Below are 26,654 nucleotides of genomic sequence, written 5' to 3'. Positions count from 1 at the left end.
TGACGGTAGACTCCATGGAGCAGGGGTTGGGGAGGTGTGATGTGTGTCTAGCAGCAGACTGTTGCATCAACGGGCTGTAATTGGTGAGGAGTTGTCAGGTGGTCAAGCAATGGGGGTGGGATACAAATCCAATGTTCTGAGAGGGGCTTTGGGTGTGCTGACAGGGAAGCGTCCAAGTCCTGGGGAAGCAGTAGCCATGACAGAGCGTCAAGGTTTGAGGCGGGGGGGGGGGGGGCGGTGAGGGGCAGTTCCCCAGAAGAAGAGGGATGTTGTCAGATCTGAGTCTTGATGGTTTTGGAGTTGTGGACGCGTGTGTAGTTGGGGATGTGTGTGGTAATTTGGTGATCCAGGTGAACAGTTACTCAAGAGTTAGACTGGGATTTTAGTAGTCCAACTGTCCCTTGACTTTACTGCATTGCAACCCACTGAAATCTCAGATTTAAATGGATACTTTCAGAAAATTCCAAGCATTGGGGAATTGCCCAGAGGAATGTTCTATTTCCCGGACAATTCCTTTGGACTCTGCTATACTAGGGGTTACACAGGGTCCCCATGTGCAATCCTGGAATAATGACTGTCTGGCCATCGGAAAATCCGGGCCAATATATCTGGACTTTCAGAAGAGAGTTGATTGACTGGCACGTTGGTCTAATGAAGAAAAGATTAACCAGCATTAATTAACTGCACATTAGCTAAATGTAATTAGAAATGGCTGAGCTGCAGGAGGGAGGGAAGGGGTTTGGAGTTGGGATATGGCATGTCGTCCACAGGGATTATTCTATTTACACTATTCAAGAACAATATGTAAGTGGGTGATAGGGCAACTTGGTACAAGTTTAAATTAACATGCTCAAATTTGCCTATTGAATAACAGCAACTGATTATAAAAGTGTGTGAAGTGTTTTTCAAAACACTTTGATGTGTAAAGACAAGACATAAATATGATGCAAATTATAGGACATGAGGCTAGAGATGTTATTTTCCCCATTTTGTAAAAAAAAGGTTAATGCCTTCATAACATTGCTGGAATTTCATACAGTTAAATCAGAATCAGACGATTAGCCATTCATAGACTGCGATAAATGACTTTCTATTTTTTTTTAGCAGTTCAAGTCACTCATATGCTAGAGTGGGGCTTGAACCCACAGCTCACTAATATGAAGTATGAGCTCTACCACTGAGCCAAGCTGTAATTATATGTAAATGAGCTTCTGATAAAAACAGCTCAAACCTTTAAGGCTGTAGTCACTAACCCCATTGTGGCAGGACGGTGGCTCAGTGGTTAGCACTGCTGCCTCACAGTGCCAGGGTCCCAGGTTCAATTCCAGTCTTGGGCCACTGTCTGTGTGGAGTTTGCACATTCTCCCTGTATCTGTGTGAGTTTTCTCTGGGTGCTCTGGTTTCTTCCCACATCACAAAGATGTGCAGGTTTGGTGAACTGGCCATGCTAAATTTTCCATAGTGTAAAGATGCATTAGTCAGGGTGGGGGGTGAGTTACTCTTCAGAGGGTCGGTATTGACTTTTTGAGCCGAAGGGCCTGTTTCCACACTGTAAGGAATCTAACCTCTAATCTACTGACCCTAGTGGACATTTCAGGATCTGACCAGCAGATTTATATCATGGATGGGCCCTCTTAATGTGATGGATATATGTCATGCCAAACATAGTCTCCTGGAAAGTTAGCAGTAACCCCTGTACATCTGGATCTCAATCGAACTTCTATCCTATGTATTGTGACCTAGCAGGACTGGAATATAGAGTGTTTGCTCCTTTATTGCTGTTTCGATCAACACTGTTAGGTAAGCTAAACTGACAAATACTTAACAAAGAATATAATTGTGATATTCCAAAGCTAAGCACAGGTATATAAAAAAAATTATGGAATAGTTTGTGGAATGTGGTTCCACAGAAAAATCATTGCATTGCTGGCAACAGATTGAACATTATGTCAAACACGATGCAAAGTTACCTTGAGTTTCACCCGGTTCACCTAGGGGATGGGTAAAACCGATCAGAACCTTTCCTCAGGGAATTAAGAAATGTATTTTCTTCTTCACCAACCAGGCATAAGTGTGAGACAGAGCCTCCCCATGCAAATCTGGGCTCAAGTTTCGCCTGATTTTCTAACCATCCATTTCAGTGGATGGAAAACTGCTAATGGCTTCCTGCAAACTTTGTAGTAAATGTTTTTGCAATACATTTCCCAGAGCTCTAATGCATGAGTGACGGAGAAGAAAATGTGCCTGTAAATGCATCAAATAGACCATCATTGTACCCAGCCACATTTAAAATTCTGGGCTTCTTCTCAAAATGATTACGTCTGTCTCATGATGTTTTTGTTCTAATTCAAATTTTTTTGAAAAAAAGAGATGAATTTATATTCACAACATCCCAAAGTGCTGCACAGCCAGAGCCAACAGGGAGAAATATATCCCACATCTGACTGAAGGCACATTGAACAATGCACTGTAGTGTCAGGTTTGTTTATGTGCTCATGTTCTGACTTAGAAGCAAACATGTTACTACTGAAATAAAGTTGTCACCCTGCCTTGATGACACTGTGTTATCTTTAAATCACATTTTCTAATCACTGTTCATTTTAATTTCATGTACGAAATATAAATACAATCAATTTGGAAACAGGGGCGTAATTCGTCTTATAATAAGGAGACTTTGAATCTGTCCCATTTCCATTGATGTTTATGTTCGAATAACACTTACTGGATTTGCCTTTGCTCCCTGTTAATATAATGTTCCAAGTAACTGTGTATCTATTGAACTGATCAGAACTGAGCAGGAGGAGACAAATACACCTTGATGCACACTTTACAATAAGGACTTGATGGTAGGGGGGGAATGAGTCGATCACTTCTGCACAGTACTACTCCATCCAGTCACCAAACACAAAAATTAGTTTTCAGCAGCTGGGATGATCTGCAGAAATGTCTACTGTTAAAGCACAAACCACAGGGCACACTCCTTGCTTTACTCGTGGGTCAAACCTTTTCCTGTTTCAGGAATGCACAGTAGCTGCCACATTCTCAGACAAAGTGCCCATTGATGCTGAAATGTCTTACTCATTTCTTTGGCAGAATGCTGGCTTTCTCTGGTCATTTGATGGTTTGAATTGAGTGTTTTTTTGGAGAAGTAATTGCTTGTTGATTATCGCTTCATGCATGGCGGCTGGAAGAGAGAGTTTATTATAATGTCACCAGGAAGGTCATAGGGGTGGCTGTTCTAAAGAGCCCTCAGAGCATCTGACTGTAGAACAGGATGACATTAAGGGAAATATATAATAAAAGTGTTGTGCAAAGCCCTGTACTTGTGCCCAGTACATTAGACCATCCTTCCTCCCTTTTTTGCATGATCATCTCGGTTATGTGTCGAGCTCTTTATCTATGCATAAGAGCTGACAGAGACTCTTTCATTGCAGAAACCACTAGACGCAACGTGTCCAAATTCTTGGCGACCCTCGAATAAGTCAATTCTTTTTTTTCTCTTTCTTTCCTTTTAATTTGCCTTAATTAACTGGCTTGTTGCTGGGTTGTGAGAGAGGAGTTTGTTGGGTCTCTGTATCCCATAGGGTCACCTCAGGATATCCAAGGGGCACCACAGCAGGACCAGACTGTGCTCCTCACATTAATTAGAACCTAATTTGGCACCACTGTCCTGTGAAATGATGGTGTGGAGATTAAACCCTGACTTTCTTTTCAAAAAAGCCATGTATTTATTTGTTTTAGTCATAGGCAGGAAATTGCATAAACTATAGGCTAGTAATTGGCAGGGGATGTCAGTCTCCTGCACTGAGGTTCAATGAGTAAGCATACAATCATCAGGATAAGAAACTAAACTTGCTCACTCGTGTCATTTGTCTCATCCCCTCTGGGCATTGGAACAGGTTACTTCGAATATAGATCTCAGCCTTTGCACTTCCCCTGGAGTCGAACATTACCAAATCTGCGGTATTCAGAATCACTAAACGTAAAGTCTCTCTAGTGTGGAAACAGACCATTCGGCCCATCGAGTCCATACCAACCCTCTGAAGAGCATCCCACTTCTACAATATCTCTGTAACCCCACATTTCCCATGGCTAATCCACCGAGCCTGCACACAATAAGGCTATTTAGCATAGCCAATGCAGCTAACCTGTACATCTTTGGACGGTGGGAGGAAACTGGAGAACCCAGAGGAAACTCATGCAGAGAATGTGCAAACTCCACACAGACACCTGAGGGTAGAATCGAACCCAAGTCCCTAGTGCTCTGAGGTTATCCGAAAGATTTTGCCCTGCATGTCTTTTTTCCTCTTACTGGAACCAAACCCAGGTTCCTGGCACTGGGATGCGGCCAGTGTGCTCTGCAATGAAAGAATATGCTTCCTAAGCATCTAGGAGAAAGTGAGGACTGCAGATGCTGGAGATCAGAGTTGAGCATGTTTTGCTAGGAAAGCACAGCAGATCAGGCAGCATCCAAGGAGCAGGAGAATCAACATTTTGGAAGGGCTTATGCTCGAAAAGTTGACTCTCCTGTTCCTCAGATGCTGCCAGACCTGTGCTTTTCCAGCAATACACTCCCGACTTCCTAAGCATCTTGCAAGTGCATTGCAAAGATGCTGTAAGGATTGTGAGAGTCCATGGATGAAGGGTACATGTGGCTGGTGCCCGCGGTCTGTGCCATGAGATACTGTTTCCCAGTTCTGATTTGGAGGTGCCAGTGTTGGACAGGAGCAGCGCTCCAAAAGCTAACGCTCCCAAATAAACCCGTTGGACTATAACCTAGTGTTGTGTGATTTTTAACTTCCCAGTTCTGACTTCCATGTCAAAATTGCCCGGTGTCTGGTTTGCTCACGACGTATTAATGAGATAAGGTTTGCAGCTGATAAGGTCAATTACAACCAATAATCCCCGCTTAATAGGCAACTCTCTGCTCCCAACTGAGAATGTCACCTCAACTGGGACTTAACTCAACCTTGCAACAACCTGCTCCCAGTATTGAGACTGGCTTTGCCAGCCACCTCATGTGATTCTGCCACTTTTCTCTCCAGATCACCTGTAGTTGAGGCCCCTGTAAGATTCTGCCCATTCAGTTGCACATTTGTGTATGCAACAAGCTTTCATTCTAATAGAACTTTCAAAAAAAAGACTTGCTTTTACATTGCACTTTTCAAGACCACCATATATCTCAAAGTGCTTTGAAGCCAATGCTGTACTTTTGAAGTGTAGTTCTTCCTGTGGTGTAGATAACAAGCTGACCAAGCTGCATACAGCAAGCTCCCACAGGCAGCAACGTGGTACTGACCAGATAATCTGACTCAGTGTTATTGATTGATGGATAAATATTGAGCAGCACATAAGGGCAAACAGGAGCTTTTGTGGTGGAATGGTAATATCCCTACCTTCGAAGCAGGAGATCTGGGTTCAAGTCATATCTGCTCCAGAGGTGTATTCCTAACATTTCTGAACAGGTTGATTAGGAAAGAATTCAGAGTATGAGGAGTCAGGTTAAGTAACAGCATACTGTAGATAGAAAACAGGCATGAGGGATAACAGCCAATGGTCTTTCTTCGAATTCACACCATGGGATCTGTGAGAACAGACATGGCCTCAGTTTAACATGTTATTCAAAAGGCAGCATTCCTAACTGTGCAGCACTCCCTCAATGCTGCACTAACATGGCAGCTTCGATATTTTTATTGTGCTCAAGTTCTGGAGTGGAACTTGAAACATTGAACCTTCCGAATCCAAGGTGACCAATTGAGCAATAGCTGGCAAACTAACTCCTTTTAAAAGAGGCTAATGTTTAGCCTCAAACAAACACAGAAATTGCTGGGAAAATTCAACCAACCTGGCAGTACCAGTGGAGAGAAAGCAGAGTAAATGTTTCAGGTCCAGTTACCCTCCATCAGAACTTTGTTTAATGTTTAGCCTCTTGCCTTGATGCAAGCTTGAACCATGTAGTGATGCTTCAAAGCCAATTAATGGACTCAGTTTGCTACATTTCTTCCTTAAGATCCAGAACTTAATGAATTCATACCTATCATTTGAAACTGGAATTTAGCTTCTTGGAAAATCCACAGAAAGGTAATAAAATCTGTAATAGATCATGTGTGATTATATATTGTACCAAAGGGTATTGTAATATGCCTGGAAACATGGTGTTCCACAGGGATCAGTTCTGGGTCCGTTTTTGTTTGTCATTTATATAAAATATTTTGGGTGAGAGTACAGAAGGCATGGTTAGTAAATTTGCAGACAGCACTAATATTGTTGGCATAGTAGACAGTGAAGACGTTTTTACAAATGGGTCAATGGGCTGAAAAATGGCAGATGGAGTTCAATCTGGATAAATGCAAGCTATTGCAATTTGGTGTAATACACAAGGGGTTGTGCTTATACAATTAATGGTAGGGCCTTGGCTAGTGTTGTAGAACAGAGGGATTATATATAAAATATAGAATCCCTACAGTGTGGAAACAGGCCCTTCGGCCCAAGTCCACACCAACCCTCCGGAGAGTAACCCACCCAGACCCATTCCCCTACCCTATATTTACCCCAGACCAATGCACCTAACCTACGCACCCCTGAACACTGTGGAAAATTTAGCATGGCTAATCCACCTAATCTGCACATCTTTGGACTGTGGGAGGAAACCGGAGCACCTGGAGGAAACCCACACAGACAGAAGGAGAATGTGCACAACTCCACACAGACAGTCATCTGACACTGGAATCGAACCCAAGTCCCTGGTGTTATGCCTTAGCAGTGCTAACCACTGAACCACCTTGCCACCCTGTAGGGAATGTAGGGATACATATTTCTTTGAAGTTTGCATTACATATAGACAGGATGTTTAAAAAGACTTGCCTTCATTGCTCAGTTCTTTGAGTCTAGGAGTTGGGTAGTCATGTTGAGGTTGTAAAGGACATTGGTGAGGCCTCTTTTGGAATACTGTGTCCAGTTCTGATCACCCAATTATAGGATGGATATTATTAAGCTGGAGATGGTTCCGAAGAGATTTGCCAGGATGTTGCCAAGTATGGAAGGTTTGAGTTATAAATAAAGGCTGGATAGGCTGGGACTTTTTTCACTGGAGCATAGGAAGTTGAAAGGTGACCTTTTATAGATGTTTATAAAATAATGGGGGGGATAGATAGAGTTAATGATAGTTGTCTTTTCCTTAGGATGAGGGATTCCAAGACTAGGGGACACATTTTAAGTTGAGAGGAGAGAGATTTAAACAAGACACAAGGGGCAGACTTTTTACAGAGGGTGGTTCACATTTTGAATGAACTTCCTGAGGAAGTGGTGGACAATTGTGACGTTTAAAAGACATTTGGATAAGTACATGAATAGGAAAGGCTTGAAGGGATATGGGCCAGGAGCATATTCACTTCTCCGTTATTCATTAGGTGTGTCACACACAAGTAATCCAGGTCCCCAGGCTAATATTCTAGATCAGTGGTGCTGGAAGAGCACAGCAATTCAGGCAGCATCCGAGGACAGGCAAAATCGACGTTTCGGGCAAAAGCCCTTCATCATTCCTGATGAAGGGCTTTTGCCCGAAACGTCGATTTTGCCTGTCCTCGGATGCTGCCTGAATTGCTGTGCTCTTCCAGCACCACTGATCTAGAATCTGGTTTCCAGCATCTGCAGTCATTGTTTTTACCCCAGGCTAATATGCTGAGAATAGGGGCTTGAACCATGGCCTATAATGAAAATTGAACCCAAGATTAATATCGAATTCAGTTCAAAACAAGACTCTGAACTGTATTCAATAAAAGTCTGGAATTTAAAAAAAAATGAACCTAATGGTGATTGTGGTTAATAACCTGTCTGGTTCACTAATGTCCATCAAGGAAAGAAATCTGCTGTCCTTACCTGAATTTCAGACCCACAGCAATGTGCTGGCTGATTCCTAACTATCTGGGAAATGAGACTAGCTTAGCCAGAAACATCCTGTAAACAAATTTAAAACAAAAATCTAGGCACAAAGCAGTCTTTTGTTAACTCATACAATAAGAATTGAATTTTGCAAGGATTATTTTCTGACATGAGTCAGTTCCTCTGTTGCATCAGAGATAATAATTTAATTTTTTTTGCATAGTCAAAGTTTTGAGGGATCCTCTCTCCCATTATCGGATCCACAGCCTTGTAAAGGAGATCCTAATTTCTCCAGGAAGCCCCACACCCAAGTCTGATGCTTCCTGAAATATAATTCAAATCACCACGTCCTATTATGATGAATTTCCTATTGTGAGACATGTTTAATGCCACCTCATTTGGAGCCACCCTTATCCAAAAGGACGCATCCACTCTTGCGAGCGCATGGCTTGAACTGAAGTGTGCTGGCTGTAGGCTCACACAAGTTAGGACAAGATTCTGAATAACATTGATACTATAATCTCCAGTCTTTTTGAAAGATCAGGCAATGGCTGATGCAGTGATGCTTTGGAGTGTTTGAGGTAATCACAGATTAAACAGGGATTAAATGTGAGCAGTTAAAACTGCAGCCTGGGTGGGGGGTGGAGGCGGGGGGAGGTGGGGAGAAATAGGAAACCCTCTATAAGAAATGGACTCTAACCTCTGGCACTGCAAATTCTCAATCCTCACCGGATGGGAGTCCAGGTGAGCTGGGCTTAATTAAAACAGTCGTAAAAACACCAAATGCATTGGAAAAATAATTGAACATTTAGTCCAAATGACATTGGTACACGTCGTGTTCTCAAGTCAACCCCAACCCCTTTCGGAATGTATCTGTTATCAGCTGTGTCACATCCAGTTTCTCAGTGTCAACAGATGAAGTACTTTCTAACCAAACTGAATTTTTATTCAAAGTAAGTGAATCTTCCCCTTAAAGAGTTAATTATTTTGTTTTAGATTTTTCTGCTTCGAGGTACTGTATCATTCCAGATAGTGCAATCTCTATTTTAGCTTACTCCTTTCATTTCTGAGGAGGTTCAATTTTTCATTTAGCAGACCCACCAAATAGCAGGCTAAATTAATTTTATCGTCTGCAGGCTGTGTTTAGCACCGACAGATCATGTTTTGACTTATAAAAGCACAATCTTCAATGAGAAGCCGAACCTGTGGCAATTGCCCCACTTTAGCTGTTAACTTGCAAATAGTGAACAGAGACTGAGAGGGACTGCTCCTGAAATGTGTTCCTCATTAGCAACCTGCTTGCTATTATTTGGTTGCTCTTATTCCTGCAGTATGTGTGACATTAAACTGGCCTGTGGAATGATCAGACCAGCCTGGGCTGTTGGCTCACATCAGCCTGTGGCAGCATTTCCGCTCTCAGCTCTCTCCTTTTCCTCCCCCACTTCACATGTGGATTGATGGAGACAGGAAACGGGCTGGGAAGAGATGGAGCAGCTGTGGGTGAGACCCCCCCGCCCCCCCCTCCACCCCACAAACGCGCACTCCATTACTTTTGGAAAAGATGCATGAACTTAGCCAGATGTGCCAAGAAAATGTGACAGAGAGACCGATGAAATAATGGGGCGGGGAGCTTAAGACATTAATATGAGCTGGGAGATTTATGCAGCTTAATAGTGTTCTTTTTTTTTCATCCTGTACAAAGAGTTGAGAGGATGGAACGGATACCTGTACAGATAGGGAGTACATGTGTGTGGAGAGGGAGAACACATGACACCCGAAACTATGCATATATGGTTTGAATAAAGGGAAATTAGAACAAACCATTTGTATTATATCAGGTTTATAGGAGGAAAATGGATTAATAGCTGCTGTACTGATATCACAGCCAAATGCATCAATCACACCAGTTATTTGTCTCTTAAAAACTGTTTCCAATTGGAGACTGCAGTGGTAAACTGCTGACCCCAGAGCTTGCTGTAGTTTCCAAAGCTGCGGATTCTAGTCATTAGTGCTCACTTCTGTAACCTAAGGAAAGAAGGTTTACCTCTTATTATATATAGGGAGATGTATGTGGATATATACGTGTTTCATAATTTAACAAGTTCAGTCATTTTTTTTCTTGTGTTGTAGAGGCATTTTGATGTAGCTCAGAATTAGGGGAAGTGGGATGGGAGACTGTAAGGGTGGGGTGAGCCAAAGGGATTGAACCTTAAAACCAGATTGCAATCATTTTCACCTTGGAACTTAGTCACGACTACTGATTTTTATTGTTTTTTTTGGTTACAAACTATAAATTAGGCTGTGTGAGTACTAAAATGTTAACAGTTTTAAAAAATTAATTCATGGGAAGTGGCTTCGTTGATGGGGCCAGCATTTGTTGCCCGTCCCTAGTTGCCCTTGAGAAGCTGGTAGTGAGCTGCCTTCCAGTACCCACTGCAGTCCATGTGCTGTAAGTAGACCCATAGTGCCCTGAGGGACGAAATCACAAGATTTTGACCCAGCAACACTGAAGGAACGGTGATATTTTTCCAAGTCAGGATGGTAAGTGGCTTGAAGGGAGCTTGCAGATCGTGATGTTTCCATGTATCTGTTGTCAGTACTCTTCGAGATGGAAGTGCTTGTGGGTTGGGAAGGTGCAGTCAGGGGAGCCTTGATGAATTTCTGTAGATAGTACATGCTGCTGATATTGAGTGTTGGTGGTAGAGGGGTGGATGCTTGTGATGCAGCACCAGTCAAGGGGCCTGCTTTGTCCTGGATAGTGTCAAGTTCTTGAGTGTTGTTGGAGCTGCACTCATCCAGGCAGGTGGGGAATATTCCATCGCACTCCTGATTTGCGTCTTGTCAGTGGTAGACAGGCTTTGGGGAGTCAGGAGATGAGTTAATCACTTTAGTATTCCTAGTCTCTGAACTACTTTTGTAGCCACTGTGTTTTTATGGCTAGTCTAATTCAATTTCTGGGTGAAAGTGAGGACTGCAGATGCTGGAGATCAGAAAAGCACAGCAGATCAGGCAGCATCCAAGGAGCAGGAAAATAGATGTTTCGGGCAAAAGCCCTTCATCAGGAATGAGGCTGAGAGCCTCAGGGGTGGAGAGATAAATGGGAAGGGGGTGGGGCTGGGGAGAAGGTAGCTGACAGTGTGATAGGTAAATGGAGGTGGGGGTAAAGGTGGCAGGTCGGAGGGGAGGGTGGAGCAGATAGGAATAAAGAGCTTTTGCCCGAAACATCAATTTTCCTGCTTCTCGGATGCTGCCTGACCTGCTGTGCTTTTCCAGCACCACTCTAATCTAGACTCTAATTCAATTTCTGGTCAGTGATGACTCCCAGGCTCATTGAAAATGTTTTGAACAAGCCCAGTTTTTTGAGACAGTTTTAATTTGAAGTCTATATCTATTGTAAGTCACAGAGAGTCTTGATTGAACCCTGTACCCACTGTGGCTGAACAGATGAGCACCTCACTCCCCAATCTCTACCACTCCCAGACAGCTCCTGCTACTAATTTCCTTGTTGAGATTTTTCAGAAATGGGACAATATATTAGACACTTCTCGTACACTGGGAGAGTGATGGAGGCAGATTCCATTGGAAGTTTCAAAAGAGAGCTGAATATATATATGGAAGGGATGAATTTCGAGGGCTATAAACTGGAGAGTGGGATTAGCTGGGTAGGTCTTTTGGAAGCCGGTATAGACATGATGGGTTGAATGGCCTCCATCTATACTGTAAATAGCATAATTCTACAAAATTCAAGGCACAAATCAATTTTTTTAATTTGAATTTTTTTTCTCCAAATGTGAAAATTTCTGTGAATTAGATTTATTTAAAGGTGATGATATCCTTGTTTTGGAACTGTATGAGTTCAAATGGGTTCAAATTCCACCACAACAGCTGAAGTAGTTTAAATTCAATGAATTAATAAATTTGCAAGATATTCTCATTAATTGTGGTTGTGAACCCATTTTTGATTGCTGTGAAAATGCATCTGCTTCACTAATATCCTTTAGAGAAGACAATCTGCTGTCCTTACCTGGTCTGGCCTATGTAAGACTCCAGACCCACAGCAACAAGGTTCGTTCTTCACAGTGCTGTGAAAATACCTGGACAGCCAATCAGACCAAGGGCAAATGGGGATGGGCAATAAATGCTGACATAGAGTCATACAACATAGAAGGAGCCCTTTGGCCACTGTCTTTGCCAGTAATGCCATCACTCAAAAGCTAAAGTTGAGTATTCTGTAGCTGCTGTTGTGAAATAAGGGCTGCTTTGTGAAATGTGGTCCCAACAGTGAAGCCAACAGTGTGGGTTCAATTCCCACACCAGCTGAGTTGACCATGAATAACTCTCCTTTCCAACTTCTCCCTTCGCCTAAGATGTGGTGATCCATAGGTTAAACTACCACCAGTTGTTTAGAGCCATAAAGATGTACAGCATGGAAAAGAGACCCTTTAGCCCAACTCGTCCACGCCAACCAGATATCCAAAAATATTCTAGTCCCATTTGCCAGCATTTGACCCATATCCATTTAAACCCTTCCTATTCATATACCCATTCTCTCTAATGAGAGAGCAGCCCTATGGTCCGGTAGAACTATGGTGAATTTAGTTTTTTCATGGAGTCCCAAATATAGAGGACTGCTACGGTGCCATAACTGTAGAGTCAGCTCAGCATTAGCTTTCCTCTGTGAAGCGGTTCTTTTCTATGTTAAAAGGTTCTGCTATTGATTTGAAAACAATGGGACTCCCTTCGGGGACTTTCTGTAAGTGATGTCACCCATTGTTTCACTCCACGGTTTTTCCAGTCATTGGCTCAGATAATGTTTTAACATAAAATCTTTTGTTTTCTGGTGAGTTGTGTTTGTGACACGGTGCAATTTTCAGGGAGCTAGTACAAATTCAACTGTCCGAATGGTCTCTGTCTCAGCTTTAGTCGCTCTGCCATGGAATGTAAATATTAAGCATACAGTCTGAAGTCTAAGTAAATTTGAAGAAATTTTAGCTTTTATTTTCGTAAGTAAACAAGTAAAGTTCAGTCTTGCCCTCAGGCTAAATTGCGTACAGAGTATCTGTCTCCAATGTACATGTGCAAACAGATGCATATAAACAAGGAGGAAAGTACGAATCATCTCTGTCCCCTTCACAAAACACACAAGCACAAATACAAACTTGGAGCTCTTTAACTCAGTGCTTCTCAACTTTTCTACGTCTGGAACCCCAGCTTCTAAAATTCCACAAACCCCCAAAACAAAAAGAATTGTATAATTGAACAGCTATATTTATTATTGTTTTTGTTTTGCTTACTTAATGTGAACTTAGGCAATTATTATAATCAAAATAACTATTACGTGATTTTTGATGAGCAATCATTCTCAAATCGCGTGTCAACATTCAACATTCAAACCTAAAGTCACATGGTTTCCCTCCCCTGTGAAAGCGCATTTTTTTTTAAAATAAGTCTTAGTTCACCTTCTCCAGCACCTTCCAAATCCAGGGCCTGTACCATCCAGAAAGACCAGGGTTGTAGATGCATGGGAAGATCAGCACCCATGTAAACCACTCACCATCCTGAATTGAAGCTCTTTCCAAACAGTATTATGGGTATATCCACACCCATACCCACCAACCCCCAACATCCACCCCTCCCCACCCACCAACCAAAGCTTATTTTGTTTTTGTTATGGGCTGTGAGCAGCTGATTTGTGGTTACAAAGATCCAAGAAGTAAAAGTAGGCCATCCAGTCCTACAAACTTGCTCTACCATTCATTAGGATGGTGGCCGATCCTCTACCTCAATGCCATATTGCTTTCCTGGCCTTCCAACAACTTGTCAACTCATTGAATACCACTCTCCCATGCCATTGATACTTGTAACATCCCCTGCATCATTCAAGTGGTCGTGGGTCCAGCTCCCACCTCTGGAACCTGGGTGCAAAATACAAACCCACCCTTCACCATGCAGAAGTCCTGTACACCAGGCGTGCTGTGCTACTGGACGTACATATTTTGGATCAAAACATAAAACTGAGGCCCTATCTGTCCTTTGAGGGTGAATGTAAAAGATCCCAAGGTAGTGTCTTAATTGGGACGGGGACAATGGTATAGTGGTAATGTCACAGGGTTAGATTCTTTGATTCAAATCCCACAACTGCTGTTGGAAAATGAGCTAAATTAATAAAGATCTGCCTGGATGTCCTCTCCTAAAGGACATTATTGAGCCAGATTGGATTTCATAACAAGCAATGATACTTTTTCTAGGTTAGTGGTCATAGATTTAAGGTGATGCACAAAAGATGCAACAGTGATGTGAGGAAACCCTTTTTTTTTTACCCAGTGGGTTGTTTGGGTGTGGAATGAACTGGCTAGAAGTGTAGTGGAGGCATTCAAAAGGGCATTGGATAATTTTGGATAAAACTAATGTGCAAGGGTATGTGGGAAAAGTAGGAGATTGGCACCTGGTGTTCAATTAATGAGCTAGTCCAGGCTCAATGGGCTAAATGGCCTCCTTCTACACCATAACAATTCTATAAATTCCATAAATCCTTCTTTCTCCCTATACCCCTTGATGCCTTTACATGTATCGATTTCTTTCCTGAATATATTCAATGACATGGTCTTCACAACCTTCACTGGTAGAGAATTCCACAGCTTCACTAGCCTTTGAGTGAAGAATGTTTTTCTTAATTCAATCCTAACTGGTCTACCCCATGTACTGAGATGGTGTCCCCTGATTCTAGACTCCCCAACTCGGGAAAATATTCTCCCTGCATCTAGTCTGCCCAGATCTGTTAAAATTGTATCTATTTCAGTCAATCTCCTCTCATCCTCCTAGACTCTAGGAAATACAGGCCCAGTCAAACTAATCTCTCATAGGAGAGTCCTGACATCCCCGGTGTTGTCCTAGTGAACCTCAGTTACACTTTCTTTATGGCATGTATAGTCTCTCTTCGATAGGGAGGCCAAAACTACATGCAGTATTCCAGGTGAGGTCTCACCAAGGCCTTGTATAACTGCAGTAAGACATCCCTACAACAACCTGTCTTTTCTTTGTAAATGTTCTGTGATGACTCTTGGTAGACACCTTGAGACTATCACAGATCCTAGTCTTATACAACTATCCATGGTGACAATGTGACTAACTCTGTCCTTTTAATGTTGCAGTATCGTGATAAAGAATGGACATTGTGGGATCACATAGATGTCCAAGGCATTAAACCAAATGGTGAAGAGATGACAATGGCAGAATTCCTAGATTACTTTAAGGTAACGACAACTTCCTGTCTACTCCTTTGGGTCGTAAGTCTTTGAGACATAGAATCATACAGCACGGAAACAGACATCTTGGTCCCACTCATCCATGCCAACAAGATATCGTAAACTAATCTAGTCCCATTTACCTGCATTTGGCCCATTTCCCTCCAAACCTTCCCCATTCACGTACCTGTCCAAATATCTTTTAAATATTGAAACTGTACCTGCAACTACCACTTCCTCTGGCAGTTCATTCCATAAACTCACCACCCTCTGTTTGAAAGTATTGCCCCTCAGGTCTATTTTAAATCTTTCCCCTCTCGCCTTAAAGTTATGCCCTCTAGCTTTAGACTTCCCTAGGGAAAAGACCTTTGCTATTCGTCTTATCTATGCCCTGCATGATTTTATGAACCTTTATAAGGACTCCATTTCAGAACCCATCAGGTCCACAGATGAGCAGTCTATGGCAGTTATGCATTTTGCCTGACAGGTTTTGAGCTCTTTCTCATGAAGAAGATTTCATTTCTGATTTGTTTTTTTGTTGTTCCTTAACCACTGCTTGAGTCAGGGCTGTGGGTAGGTTAGCTCAGTTGCCTGGACAGCAGGTTTCCAATGCACAGTAATAGCAAAACAGTATGAGTTTAATTCCAGCTGACGTTACCAGGAAGGTTCTGCCTTCTAATCTCACTCCACACCTGAGATATAGTGACCCTCAAGTTAAACTTGCAGTCAACTCTCTCTCTCTAATAAGACAGTGAGACTATGATAACATGTGCAAGCATCTCTATGATTTAGCTTTAATAAGAAACCATGTTTCTGTGTGGTCCAAACATGAAGCGAAACTGCAATGAACCATAACACAGAGCCAAACAATGTGGGCAGTGATCTGTCAGGGCTTATGATGTTAGATAAAAACTCTGAAGTGACCAGGGGTAAAACAAGGCGTAGGCCACTGCACTTGGATAACATGTTAAATATTTTAGTGAGGCTGGAAATAATATACAGCTGTCAACATAATTATCAAATGAGCAATGTTCCAAAGCCCACCTAACTTTGTTGAGACAAGACTACGAGTTTTATTGTTCTGTTTTTCTGCATCTTGGTTTATTTTCTGTGTTTTAATATGGCAGTGGAGAGTGGTAATACTAATTACCATCTTTCACCTTTCTTGTAATAAATACAAATGACAATAAATCAAATCAAATCAGATTGATATCATGCAAATGTCCACTCCAACTTTTGGCAAAACTATTATTCATTTTTCATATGCCTTCTTATAGGTTAATCCCTGAAGTTTCGACAGAAAGTCCAAACTCTTTGCACTTACCTGAAGTCAAACTTGTACTATACAAATCTCTTCAATAGAAACTTAGGACAACATTACTGTGAAGTTGGCTGTTCAACTCATGTCTGTGCACATCAGCGTGCAATGTCAGAGCTTCCTCATCAGTGGTGTATGCTGCATTCCCTTCAATCTTGTCCCCCAAATATAGCAACAAGGTTCCAGTGGATACACAGCCCAGTTCAAACCTAAAGTCATTGAAATTGCGTAGAAAGCAATTAATTGGGCATCCAGTACAGCATTCAAGTTTTCAGGGAAGAGTGTTAGAGATTATTAAGAAGCTTTCTGCACAGCTTGAGCATGCGAATAAGAATAAACATGCAAACCCGGGAATGTCTGGTGTGCATGATCACAATTGGAAAATAAAGTTGCAAAGTGAATTGATAAAAATCACCAGATTGGCTTCTCAGTTTCATGAAGATCAACCTGGATCTTCAGCCTGGGAGAAGCAAGAACAGGGAGTGTCCAGAACAAGAGGGCATAGGTTTAAGGTGAGAGGGGAAGGATCTAAAAGGGACCTAAGGGGCAACTTTTTTCACACGGAGGGTGGTGTGTGTATGGATGAGCTGCCAGAGGAAGTGGTGGAGGCTGGTACAATCACGACATTTAACAGGCATCTGGTATATTAGTGGGAAGGGTTTACAGGGATATGGGCCAAGTGCTAGCAAATGGGACTAGATTTATTTAGGATATCTGATCGGCATGGACCAGTTGGACCGAAGGCTCTGTTTCCATGTTGTATAGCTTGATGACTCTGTGAGTCACTGCCAATTTCAAAGCCAGCCCTAAATGGTGTACCAGCTTTATGGAGAGAAACATTTTTGTACAGCATCAGAAGATCAGGATTTCACAGCGTCGCCCCACGAAACATGACAACAGACTTATTACACATCCACTATTTATAATCAAGCATTGGTCTGCATTATAAAAAAGTAGTCTTCTCATCTGGGTCGTGTTCAAGTCCTACCTTGTCAATGATATTGTTGCTGAAGATAGATTGCAAAGCAAAAATGACCAGCCATTGGATGTCTTCAAACAAGTCCTTCAGTGATAGAATGAGCAAAAAGTGAAATGATTATCTGATCAATATAGGAAAGTCTATATGTTCACAAAGGGAGGAACATATGGACTCCAACAATAGCTACCTTGTGAGAATTGGTGATTTTCTGGATTGTTAAAAGTTCAAATATCCTCAGGTGTTACCTCACATACGTTGGCTGGCAGGAGGAAGTATGGGTACAAATTTTGCATATTGGGACCACCCACACAGAAGGGAGTCTCCTCCAATCCTCATACAATCTAAAACTAATCCCGCTTCCCCATTCACACACCCCTCCCTAAGGAGACAAAACCCTCAACACCCAATGTGGCATGGTGTCTCAGTGGTTAGTATTGCTGCCTCCCAGCACCAGGGACCTGGGTTCAATTCCAGCCTCAGGCGACTGTCTGTGTGGGGTTTGCATATTCTCTCCGTGCCTGCGAGTGTTTCGTGCAGGTGCTCCGGGTTTCCTCCCAAGACATGCAGGTTAGGTGGATTGGCCATGCTATGGTGTCCAGGGATGTGCAGGCTAGATGGGTTAGCCAGGGGAAATGCAGGGGTACAGGGATAGTGTAGGAGGATGAGTCTGGGTGGGATGCTCTTTGGAAAGTTGGTGTGGACTTGCTGGGCCAAATGGCCTGTTTCCACATTGAAGGGATTATATTCTATAATGCCTCATAATTTACCTAGATCCTGGAATCCTTTGGTGTCTTCATCCTGCATCAGATTGTGTAACACTACTGAGCTCTGTCACTGCTGGGACTGCCAGTGAATCAGAGTGGCTTCACTCTGCCTGTGGTTTATAGTATGAGGAATAGCATTTATCCAACACTGAGCTATTGCAACAATATACCTATGGAATATTCAGTTATATTTGCAATAGCAGTGGGAAGCAGTTCATAAATTTAATTCTTAATCTAACCAAGAAAAACTAGTTATAAACACAGTCAAGATTTTGTTTTCTTTTTAATGAGCATACCCATTTCCTTTGTGTCTTGTCAGACATCGACAAACCCAGATTAAGGATTCCTTGATTGCTGCCAAACTAGGCCTTGCCAAATATTAGGTTTTTCAGATAATAATAGTTGTTAAGAGCCATTCTATCATTGTGCACACCTCTCCTCCAGACATTATACAGAAACAACCACATTCCCCCAGTAATTGTCTGAGAACCCCTATCTTTCAAATGAGTATTAAATTATGCCAATCTCGCAACAATATCTGCAAAGGGTCCCCGTAGTGTTAGGTAAGGGGTAGTGTAAGGTAACGGAGCCTGTCCCCGTTACTCAATTAAACAGAAACAACCACATTCCCCCAGTAATTGTCTGAGAACCCCTATCTTTCAAATGAGTATTAAATTATGCCAATCTCGCAACAATATCTGCAAAGGGTCCCTGTAGTGTTAGGTAAGGGGTAAATGTAGGGGTATGGGTGGGTTGCGCTTCGGGGGGGGGCGGTGTGGACTTGTTGGGCCGAAGGGCCTGTTTCCACACTGTAAGTAATCTAATCTAAAAAGGGTTGAGAATTTGGGAATTGCCAGCACAGAGAGTGTCAAGGAGAAAAGCAGAGATGCATTTGAGGGGGAATGAGATAAACACAAAGGGGAAAAGAACAAAATAGAATGATGGAATGAGATAAATAATTTGTGTGAGAGTTGACTTGGGTGAAAATAAGCACCAGCATATACTGTATGGACTGAATAGCACAATACAACAGCTGTAAATTCAGTGGAACTCTGTGATTTCCTAACAGCCATTTCAAACATAGGAGTATAAATGTTTGAAAGTCTTGATGTGAGTTGCTCAACTGAGCTGTTTGTCTGACAATTAATTATTTGGTTGCAACATTTGGTCATTATTTTGCTGGTGAAGATTATCACTGTCATCATCATCATCATCAGTGAGCACACATTGTTAAAGATTTCAAAAGTGGAAACTGCTGGAAAAGCTCAGCAGGTCTAGCAGCATCTGTGGAAAGAAATCAGAGTTCAGTTCTGAGGAAGGGTCACTTGACCCAAAACGTTAACTTTGATTTCTCTCTATAGATGCTGCCAAACCTGCTGGGCTTTCCCAGCAATTTCTGTTTTTGTTTTTGATTTACAGCTTCCACAGTTCTTTCAGTTTTTATCTTTGTCAAAGATTTCAAGAAGGGTTTTGCCACAAACAGTTCAGCCCTCAGAGGGTTAAAGCAACAGTGCCGATCTGATACTGTATGCTGTAACCACCTTGGCACGACACAATCAAGAGTTAACGGTGAGAAGTTGGAAAAATTACTAAATTATCAAGGGGTCTTACTGGCAAATTTGGGGTAGGTGTGTATATGGAATTCAGCTCCTGTCTGATGGGCGGATGGTTCATTCTAGGTTCAAGGATAGCACACGCCGCAGAGGGGAGTGATCCTTGCCAATCGTGGTGAATGCAGGTAGACGAGTTAGTGCTGTCAACAGTGCAGACTCCTTAGAGCTGAGCCATCAAATTACTCTGTGTCTGCATTAGTCTGTTATCTTGGCCCATCTCCAGCTTTGCTTGCTGTGAGATTGGTTTCATAGCAAAGAAAAATACAACGGGATATCTAACCTCTAATTCTGAGCAACAAACCATGTGTATTTATTTTGCAAGAACTGGCGATAATGATGTGTTTCTGACACGGTGTAATATTTAAAGGGTGGAAGATAAGGCCAAACATTAACCAAACGGCAACATAATAAAAACGAGCATTGTACAAACATAAGCAGACTCCTTTACTTTCCACAGTACTCAAAACAAAGTGAAATTTCTCCCCATTAACTCTCAGGTTATTTTTCATTGGTTGTTATTCACTCGACCTGACCCAATAATAGTGAATCCCAGGACCAAATCATTCAGTGCATCAATTCTTGTCTCTGTGTTCAGAGTAAAGGGTAGAGCTATTTTTAATAAACTTTTTCATTTCTCCCTCTCCATTGCCTTATTATTTTTCTGCATTAGTATAAAGTTTGTACCATTGTGTGATCACCATAGCCACATTTTATTTAATGATGCCTTTGTGATGAAGGGCTCCTGCCCGAAACATCGATCTTCCTGCTCCTTGGATGCTGCTTGACCTGCTGTGCTTTTCCAGCACCACTCTAGTCTTGACATTTTATTTAATGTCAAGATTGTAAATGCTGCCAAAGAGAAAAGGAAGATCTTTAAATAATAACTGTGACTGTTCTGATGGTCAACAACAACTTACCTTTGTATAGTGCCTTTGTTGTGATAAAACATCCCAAGGCACTTCACAGAAACTTTAAAAAAAATTAGAGACGAAATATATAAAGAGATCTTATGGCAGAGGGCTTGGTCTAAAAAGTAGTTTTGTCGAACATTGTGAAGGAAGAAGGAAGGTTATAAAAGCTAGAGGTTTAGGAAGGGTATTTCAGAGATTTTGACTTAGGTAGCTGAACGCATGGCCCCCAAGTCATTAAAAGCAGGGATGGATTAGGATTAAAAACCAATATTAGATGAGGGCAGATATCTTGGAGTAGCTTGGGGCTGGATGACATTACAGAAGTCAGGAGGGAGGAGGCTATAAGAAGAGGATTGTCAGCAGAGTTCATATAGGGCACAATGTGGAAAACCAGTCAGGAGTTTTGTAACAGTAGAATCGATCACTTTTCCTGTAACTTACTTCTTAAAGTTACAGATGCTTCAAACCTGTTAGCTCAAGGCTGAACATAAAGAATCATTCAACGTGGAAACAGACTCTTATAGCCAACCAGGGTTTCTGAACTAAACTAATCACACTTGCCTGCATTTGATCCATATCCCTCTGAACCTTTCTATTAATTTACCTGTCCAAATGTCTTTTAAATGTTGTAGCTGTACCTGCATCTACTACTTCCTCTGGCAGTCCATTCCACATACGAACCATTCTCTATGTGAAAAGGTTGTCCTTCAGATCTCTTTTAAATCTTTTTCCTCTCATCTTAAAAATATGCCTCCTAGTTTTGAACTCCCCTAGCCTAGGGAGAAGACCTTTACTATTCACCTTACCTTATACCCCTTATGATTTTATAAACCTTAGTAAGGTCCCCCCTCAACTTTCAACACTCCAGTGAAAGAAGTCCCAACCTATCCAACCTCTCCTTATAACTCAAACCCTCCAGTCCCAATAACATCCTGGTAAACTTTTCAGCACCCACTCCAATTTAATAATAATACATAGAGTCACAGGGATATACAGCATGTAAACAGACCCTTCAATCCAACTCCACCATGCCAACCAGATGTCCCAACCCAATCTAAACTGTACACAGTACTTCAAAAGTGGCCTTATTAATGTCTAAACATAATATGAGGCAAGAAAACACTTGAATTATATTTCTTAAAGATTGTGTAAGATTTTCACAATCCAGCAAAAGCAGTTTTTCCAGTTTCACTTTGGGAAAAGCAAATTCAATCAGATATGAGTATGTTATATGACCCAATCTAACCTCCTTCAAATAAAATTTGTAACAACAGGTTAAACTAACACATAAAACATCACCAAAACATCACAGACTCACAGAGAAGCTTTCATTAATTTTCCCCAGCCCTCCTCTCAACAAGTAGAACAATGCATGAGACCAGATCTGTTGGACGCTAAGAAACAAAAGCTTGCATTTATGTAGCAATTATAGGGTAGTAACAAAACCCAAGATACCTCACAGCTGAATTGTCAAACCAAAATGTCGCAACAAGCAACACAATCAGATCATAGAATCCCTACAGTGGGGAAAGAGGCCATTCAGCCCATCGAGTCTGCACTGACCCTCTGAAGAACATCCCACCCAGAGCCAGCCCCCACCCCTATCCCTGTAACTCCATATTTACCATGGCTAACCCGCCTAACCTGCACATGCCTGGATACTGCAGGCCAATTTAGCACAGCCAATCCACCTAACCTGCACATCTTTGGACTGTGGGATGAAACCAGAGTACCCGGAGGAAACCCACGCAAGACATGCAAACTCCACACAGGCAGTTACCTGAGGGTGGAATCGAACCTGGGTCCCTAACACTGTGAGGCAGCAGTGCTAACCACTGAGTCTATGATAGTAGGACAGTGGGTGATGCCTTGATCAAAGTCTTAGGTTTTAATCAGATTCTTAAAGGAACAGATAGGTGGAGAGATCAAGGGAGACAGTGAGGTCTGCAGATGCTGGAGATCAGAGTTGAGAGTGTGTTGCTGGAAAAGCACAGCAGGTCAGGCAGAATCTGAGGAACAGGAAAATCGACTGATAAAGGGCTCCAGCCCGAAACATCGATTTTCCTGGTCCAGGAGAAATTACAGGATCCAGAAATCAGTATCTAAGCAACCAGAGGCACAGCCACCAATGGTGGAGCGACTAAGATTGAGAATGAGCAAGAGGCAAGATTTCGGGGAACGTAGAGTTCTTGAAAGGTTTGGGGGCTGAAAACAATTCCAGCAATAGGAAGGGATAAAATCCTGTAGGGATGTGAAAAGTAGGATAAGAATTTTGAGTCTTAGATTACGCCCAGTTCAGGGCCAAATTTATATTATAATTGCCAATTGGCAACCTTGGGAACATGGTGTGTTTGGGGAGCACTGCAAACTTCAGCAGTGAAACTCAGAAAAAGCTGACCAGTCACAAACCAGGGCTATTGTCGTGAGAATGGCAGTTATGCGTTCATTTATGTGAATTGAAATGTTTTATTGCATGACAGTTGCAATGCAAATGCACAGTTTTGTTTTCAATGCAAATCATTAACAGCAGCCACTTGCTTCTGTTCAAACAATTAGTGGTAGGGATCAAAGCCAAGATGTACACACGCGCGCATGCACACACATGGATACATACACTTGCATGCACATAGATACACAGGGGTACACACACTGATACTTACATGAACACATATATTGATACGTACACGTACAGCTACACACATGCATACACATAAATGTGCACACGCACAGATATGTATCCACAAATAAGCACACATGTGCAACGCAATTAAACATGCACACAGATATGAATACACATGCATGTACATGTACAAAGATGCACATGCGCTGCCTCCAAGGAAAAGCCTTCCAGTGACTTTTTACGCCATGTTTCTGATGTTCCAAAATAACCATGCATATACTACAGAATGGGAGGACTGTGAGGACACCTCAGAGAGTGACAACAAGCTTCAAGTTCCACTGTCAACTCCAAGTGTTTATATATCAAGCTCACTTGCTACTGACCACTTCATACCCCTGTGGGCATTAAAGGGATTTTGGAAGATACTGCCCATGTGAAGCAAACCTCATTTACACCAAGGTGTTCAGTGTCAGATGGTGAGAACCAGTACCATCCTTACCACCAACTGTTCACTGTAAACCCAGCTCCAAACTTGGCTTCCATTCTCTGTCAGAGTCTGAAGAAAACTATTCCTTAGCATGACATGGAAAGGGCTTCAGATTGAGTTACACCGCTCTTCATTACTAGACCAGTTGAGTTTTTCAAGAAAACTTTGTAAGTTTCCATTACAATGTAATTTTATATGTAAAATATAATATATGAAGTGTAATAATGCTTCCTGGTAAAGAGGATAGTTGTTGTTAAACCTTAGGGGAGAAGTATGACAGGGTTGGTCCTGCAGTTGTAATGAGATGAGGGTTTTAAAAAAGTGCATGAATGTCGGCAGATTACTGTCAGAACGGCAGCCAGACTTTTGAGTTGACATTTCAAGTGTAAACCTGCAGCTAAGCATCTGTGAATCAAATGGGGCGTGTGTTATCCTTTGTAATTGGCAGTGTCTGCCTATTAACGCATGAAGGAGGCTTTGATTGAAGACTATGTTCATAGTACCTCTGCTTTATCAAAGAAAACAAACCCTGCAGTCAAAAATCATTTTAAAAAAGTCATAAAGGCCTTAATGTGATTTGTCTTTTTTTCTCAGGAGTGATGCTGCGGTTACTGAGAATGATTGATTCACAGATCAAAGATTTCTCATCACTTTATTACTTTAGTGAATTACCACAACTAGTAAAGTAGATTATTAAATGTGGTGTTATAGTGGTGCATCTTTTCTTAACCCAGGTGTGCTGCTTTGAAAAGAGTAACCCTTTTTATCTATTGAAGCCTTTTGTGCATGAAAAGTATAATAATGTAGAATAAAAGGATTTTACAGAAGTCGACCCAGAGAATGGAATCAAAATTAAATATTATTATGATCCTCACCTTCATCTTCATCGCTGAATTGAGAAATTTGGTGCAGGTGACCTGCAAACTCACTTTGTGTTTCTTTCTTTTCATCTGGACCTCATTAACCAGATTTGTTTTGCTCTTTTCCAGAAAGTACATGATCTGGAGGTTACCTTTGTCTGTCGTGTGCCCCAGATTTTATACGCTACGCACATGCGTCAAGAAGTGAAGGAGAAGCACCTATCTCAGAGGTCTGTAACACTTTGAGCAACTGAGGCCCACAATGCCATTTTAACTGGTCATAATAACGTTTAATGGGTGGGAGCAGATCGCCAGCCGTTTTGCCTCTTTCCTGGTTGGTGTTTCTACTGACTTAAATAGATATCAAGTTCAGGAGAGGTGTAAAAAAGCTGCAACTAAATTGTTGCCGTCCATTTTAAAGCAGTCACTATGCCGCCATGTTGGTGTTTGTTCTGAGGGACACATCACTGTGTCCTAGACGTTAACTGATTTCTCTGCACAGATGCTGCCAAACTTGCTGAGCTTTTCCAGCAACTTCTGTTTTTGCTTCTGATTTACAACGTCCACTGGTCTTTTGGTGTTTATTTGGTGTTTGTTTATGTTGTGCAGCAAGACTGACAGTAAAGGGCTAGATTTAACCCCCAAGAAATAGAAAAATCTGATTTGGGGCAGGATGTTAAAATCTTCAAAAACCAGTCACAACCCCTTTGGAGATTTTAACATGATGGCACTCCCGGGCACTGGTTCATTCATAAGGTCATATGATCCAAATTTATCTCACTTCCAGCATTAACACATCCAGCCTCCTCTGTGATCCCCTTCTTTCTATTTCTGACTCTCCAACATCACCACCACCTTCCAACCTGACTCTCAAAGAAGCAGGAAACTGCAGCATTCCTCACCCAACAGGGAGCCAAGTCTGTTAATCAGCCTGGCTTCTGGATTGGAAACGTATTGAAAGAGATTCAGGGCATGACTGCTCAAAGATGTCTATAGTCCTTGGAAATCCCAATAAACCTTGTAAAAATAAAGGCATTATCTCTGAAGAGGGTTGTCTATCTGACTGGACTATTGGAGGTGTGAGAAAGCACAATTCCACAGTTTTTTCAAACCACTTGGGCTAAACTATAAATGACCATAAGACATAGGAGTAGAAATTAGGCCGTCCATCCCATTGAGTCTGCTCTGCCATTCAATCGTGGCTGATCAGTTTCTCAACCCCATTGTCCCACTTTCTGCCTATAACCCTTGATCCCCTTAGATACTCAAGAACCTATCTATCTATCTCAGTCTTAAATATACTCAATGACCTGGTCTCCACAGCCTTCTGTGGCAATGAATTTCATACATTCACGACTGAATGACTGAAGACGTTTCTCCTTACCTCTGTTCTAAAGGGTCTTCCCTTTACTCTAAGGCTATGCCCTCGGGAAGATTATAACTCCAGTGTGGTGACAAGCCAGGCTTATAAAGTGGAAAGCTTTTCAAGCTTATAATGGACTTCAGTGGAGTCTAGTTTTGCATGTTGGCAATATTAGCCCATTGGCCATTCTTTCAAAGTGTTCAGAATTTGTAGCATTGGGTACCAGGGGTTAAAACCAACATGACTACACACCAAGAACTGGAGAGTAGGACAGGACTGGCTCTTTCTCAGATGGCATAGACACAATGGGCTAAATAGCCTCCTTCTCTGCCATAAACCTTTCCATGTTTGCATTTTCAATTCAATTTCATTTTCTGAGTGTAATTCTTAAAAGGAGGTGAGCTGACCCCTCACTGTTATAAAGTGCAATTCACACACACCAGTGTTTATCAGGAGGCTGTGAATTGCCTCATCTAGCAATTAGGATCAAACCAGCCACAAGTCATTAGTGCAGTATAACTTTTCCATAAAACGACTGGTGCATTTGTCCAATTTAAATAGTGTGATTTAGGTTGTGAGCATCTTCTCTTGAAAGCAGTGTGTTTTAGGACATA

The 26,654-nt window shown here is 41.9% G+C and overlaps 1 protein-coding gene across 1 annotated transcript in view; it reads left to right on the top strand.

The window, feature by feature from the left end:
* The window catches only part of uba1 (ubiquitin-like modifier activating enzyme 1), a 276,198-nt gene that overhangs the window by 238,948 nt on the left and 10,596 nt on the right, over positions 1-26,654 (top strand). The window contains exons 23-24 of the mRNA XM_043708625.1: positions 15,033-15,134; positions 24,807-24,907. Of these exons, the coding sequence (XP_043564560.1) occupies positions 15,033-15,134; positions 24,807-24,907 (203 nt within the window). The remainder of the gene's footprint in view (positions 1-15,032; positions 15,135-24,806; positions 24,908-26,654) is intronic.

The sequence above is a fragment of the Chiloscyllium plagiosum genome, chromosome 18 (assembly GCF_004010195.1).
Source record: "Chiloscyllium plagiosum isolate BGI_BamShark_2017 chromosome 18, ASM401019v2, whole genome shotgun sequence".
In the NCBI taxonomy this organism is placed as follows: Eukaryota; Metazoa; Chordata; class Chondrichthyes; order Orectolobiformes; family Hemiscylliidae; genus Chiloscyllium; species Chiloscyllium plagiosum.
Note: the sequence above shows the minus strand (reverse complement) of the source record. Positions and strands in the feature narration are given on the sequence as shown.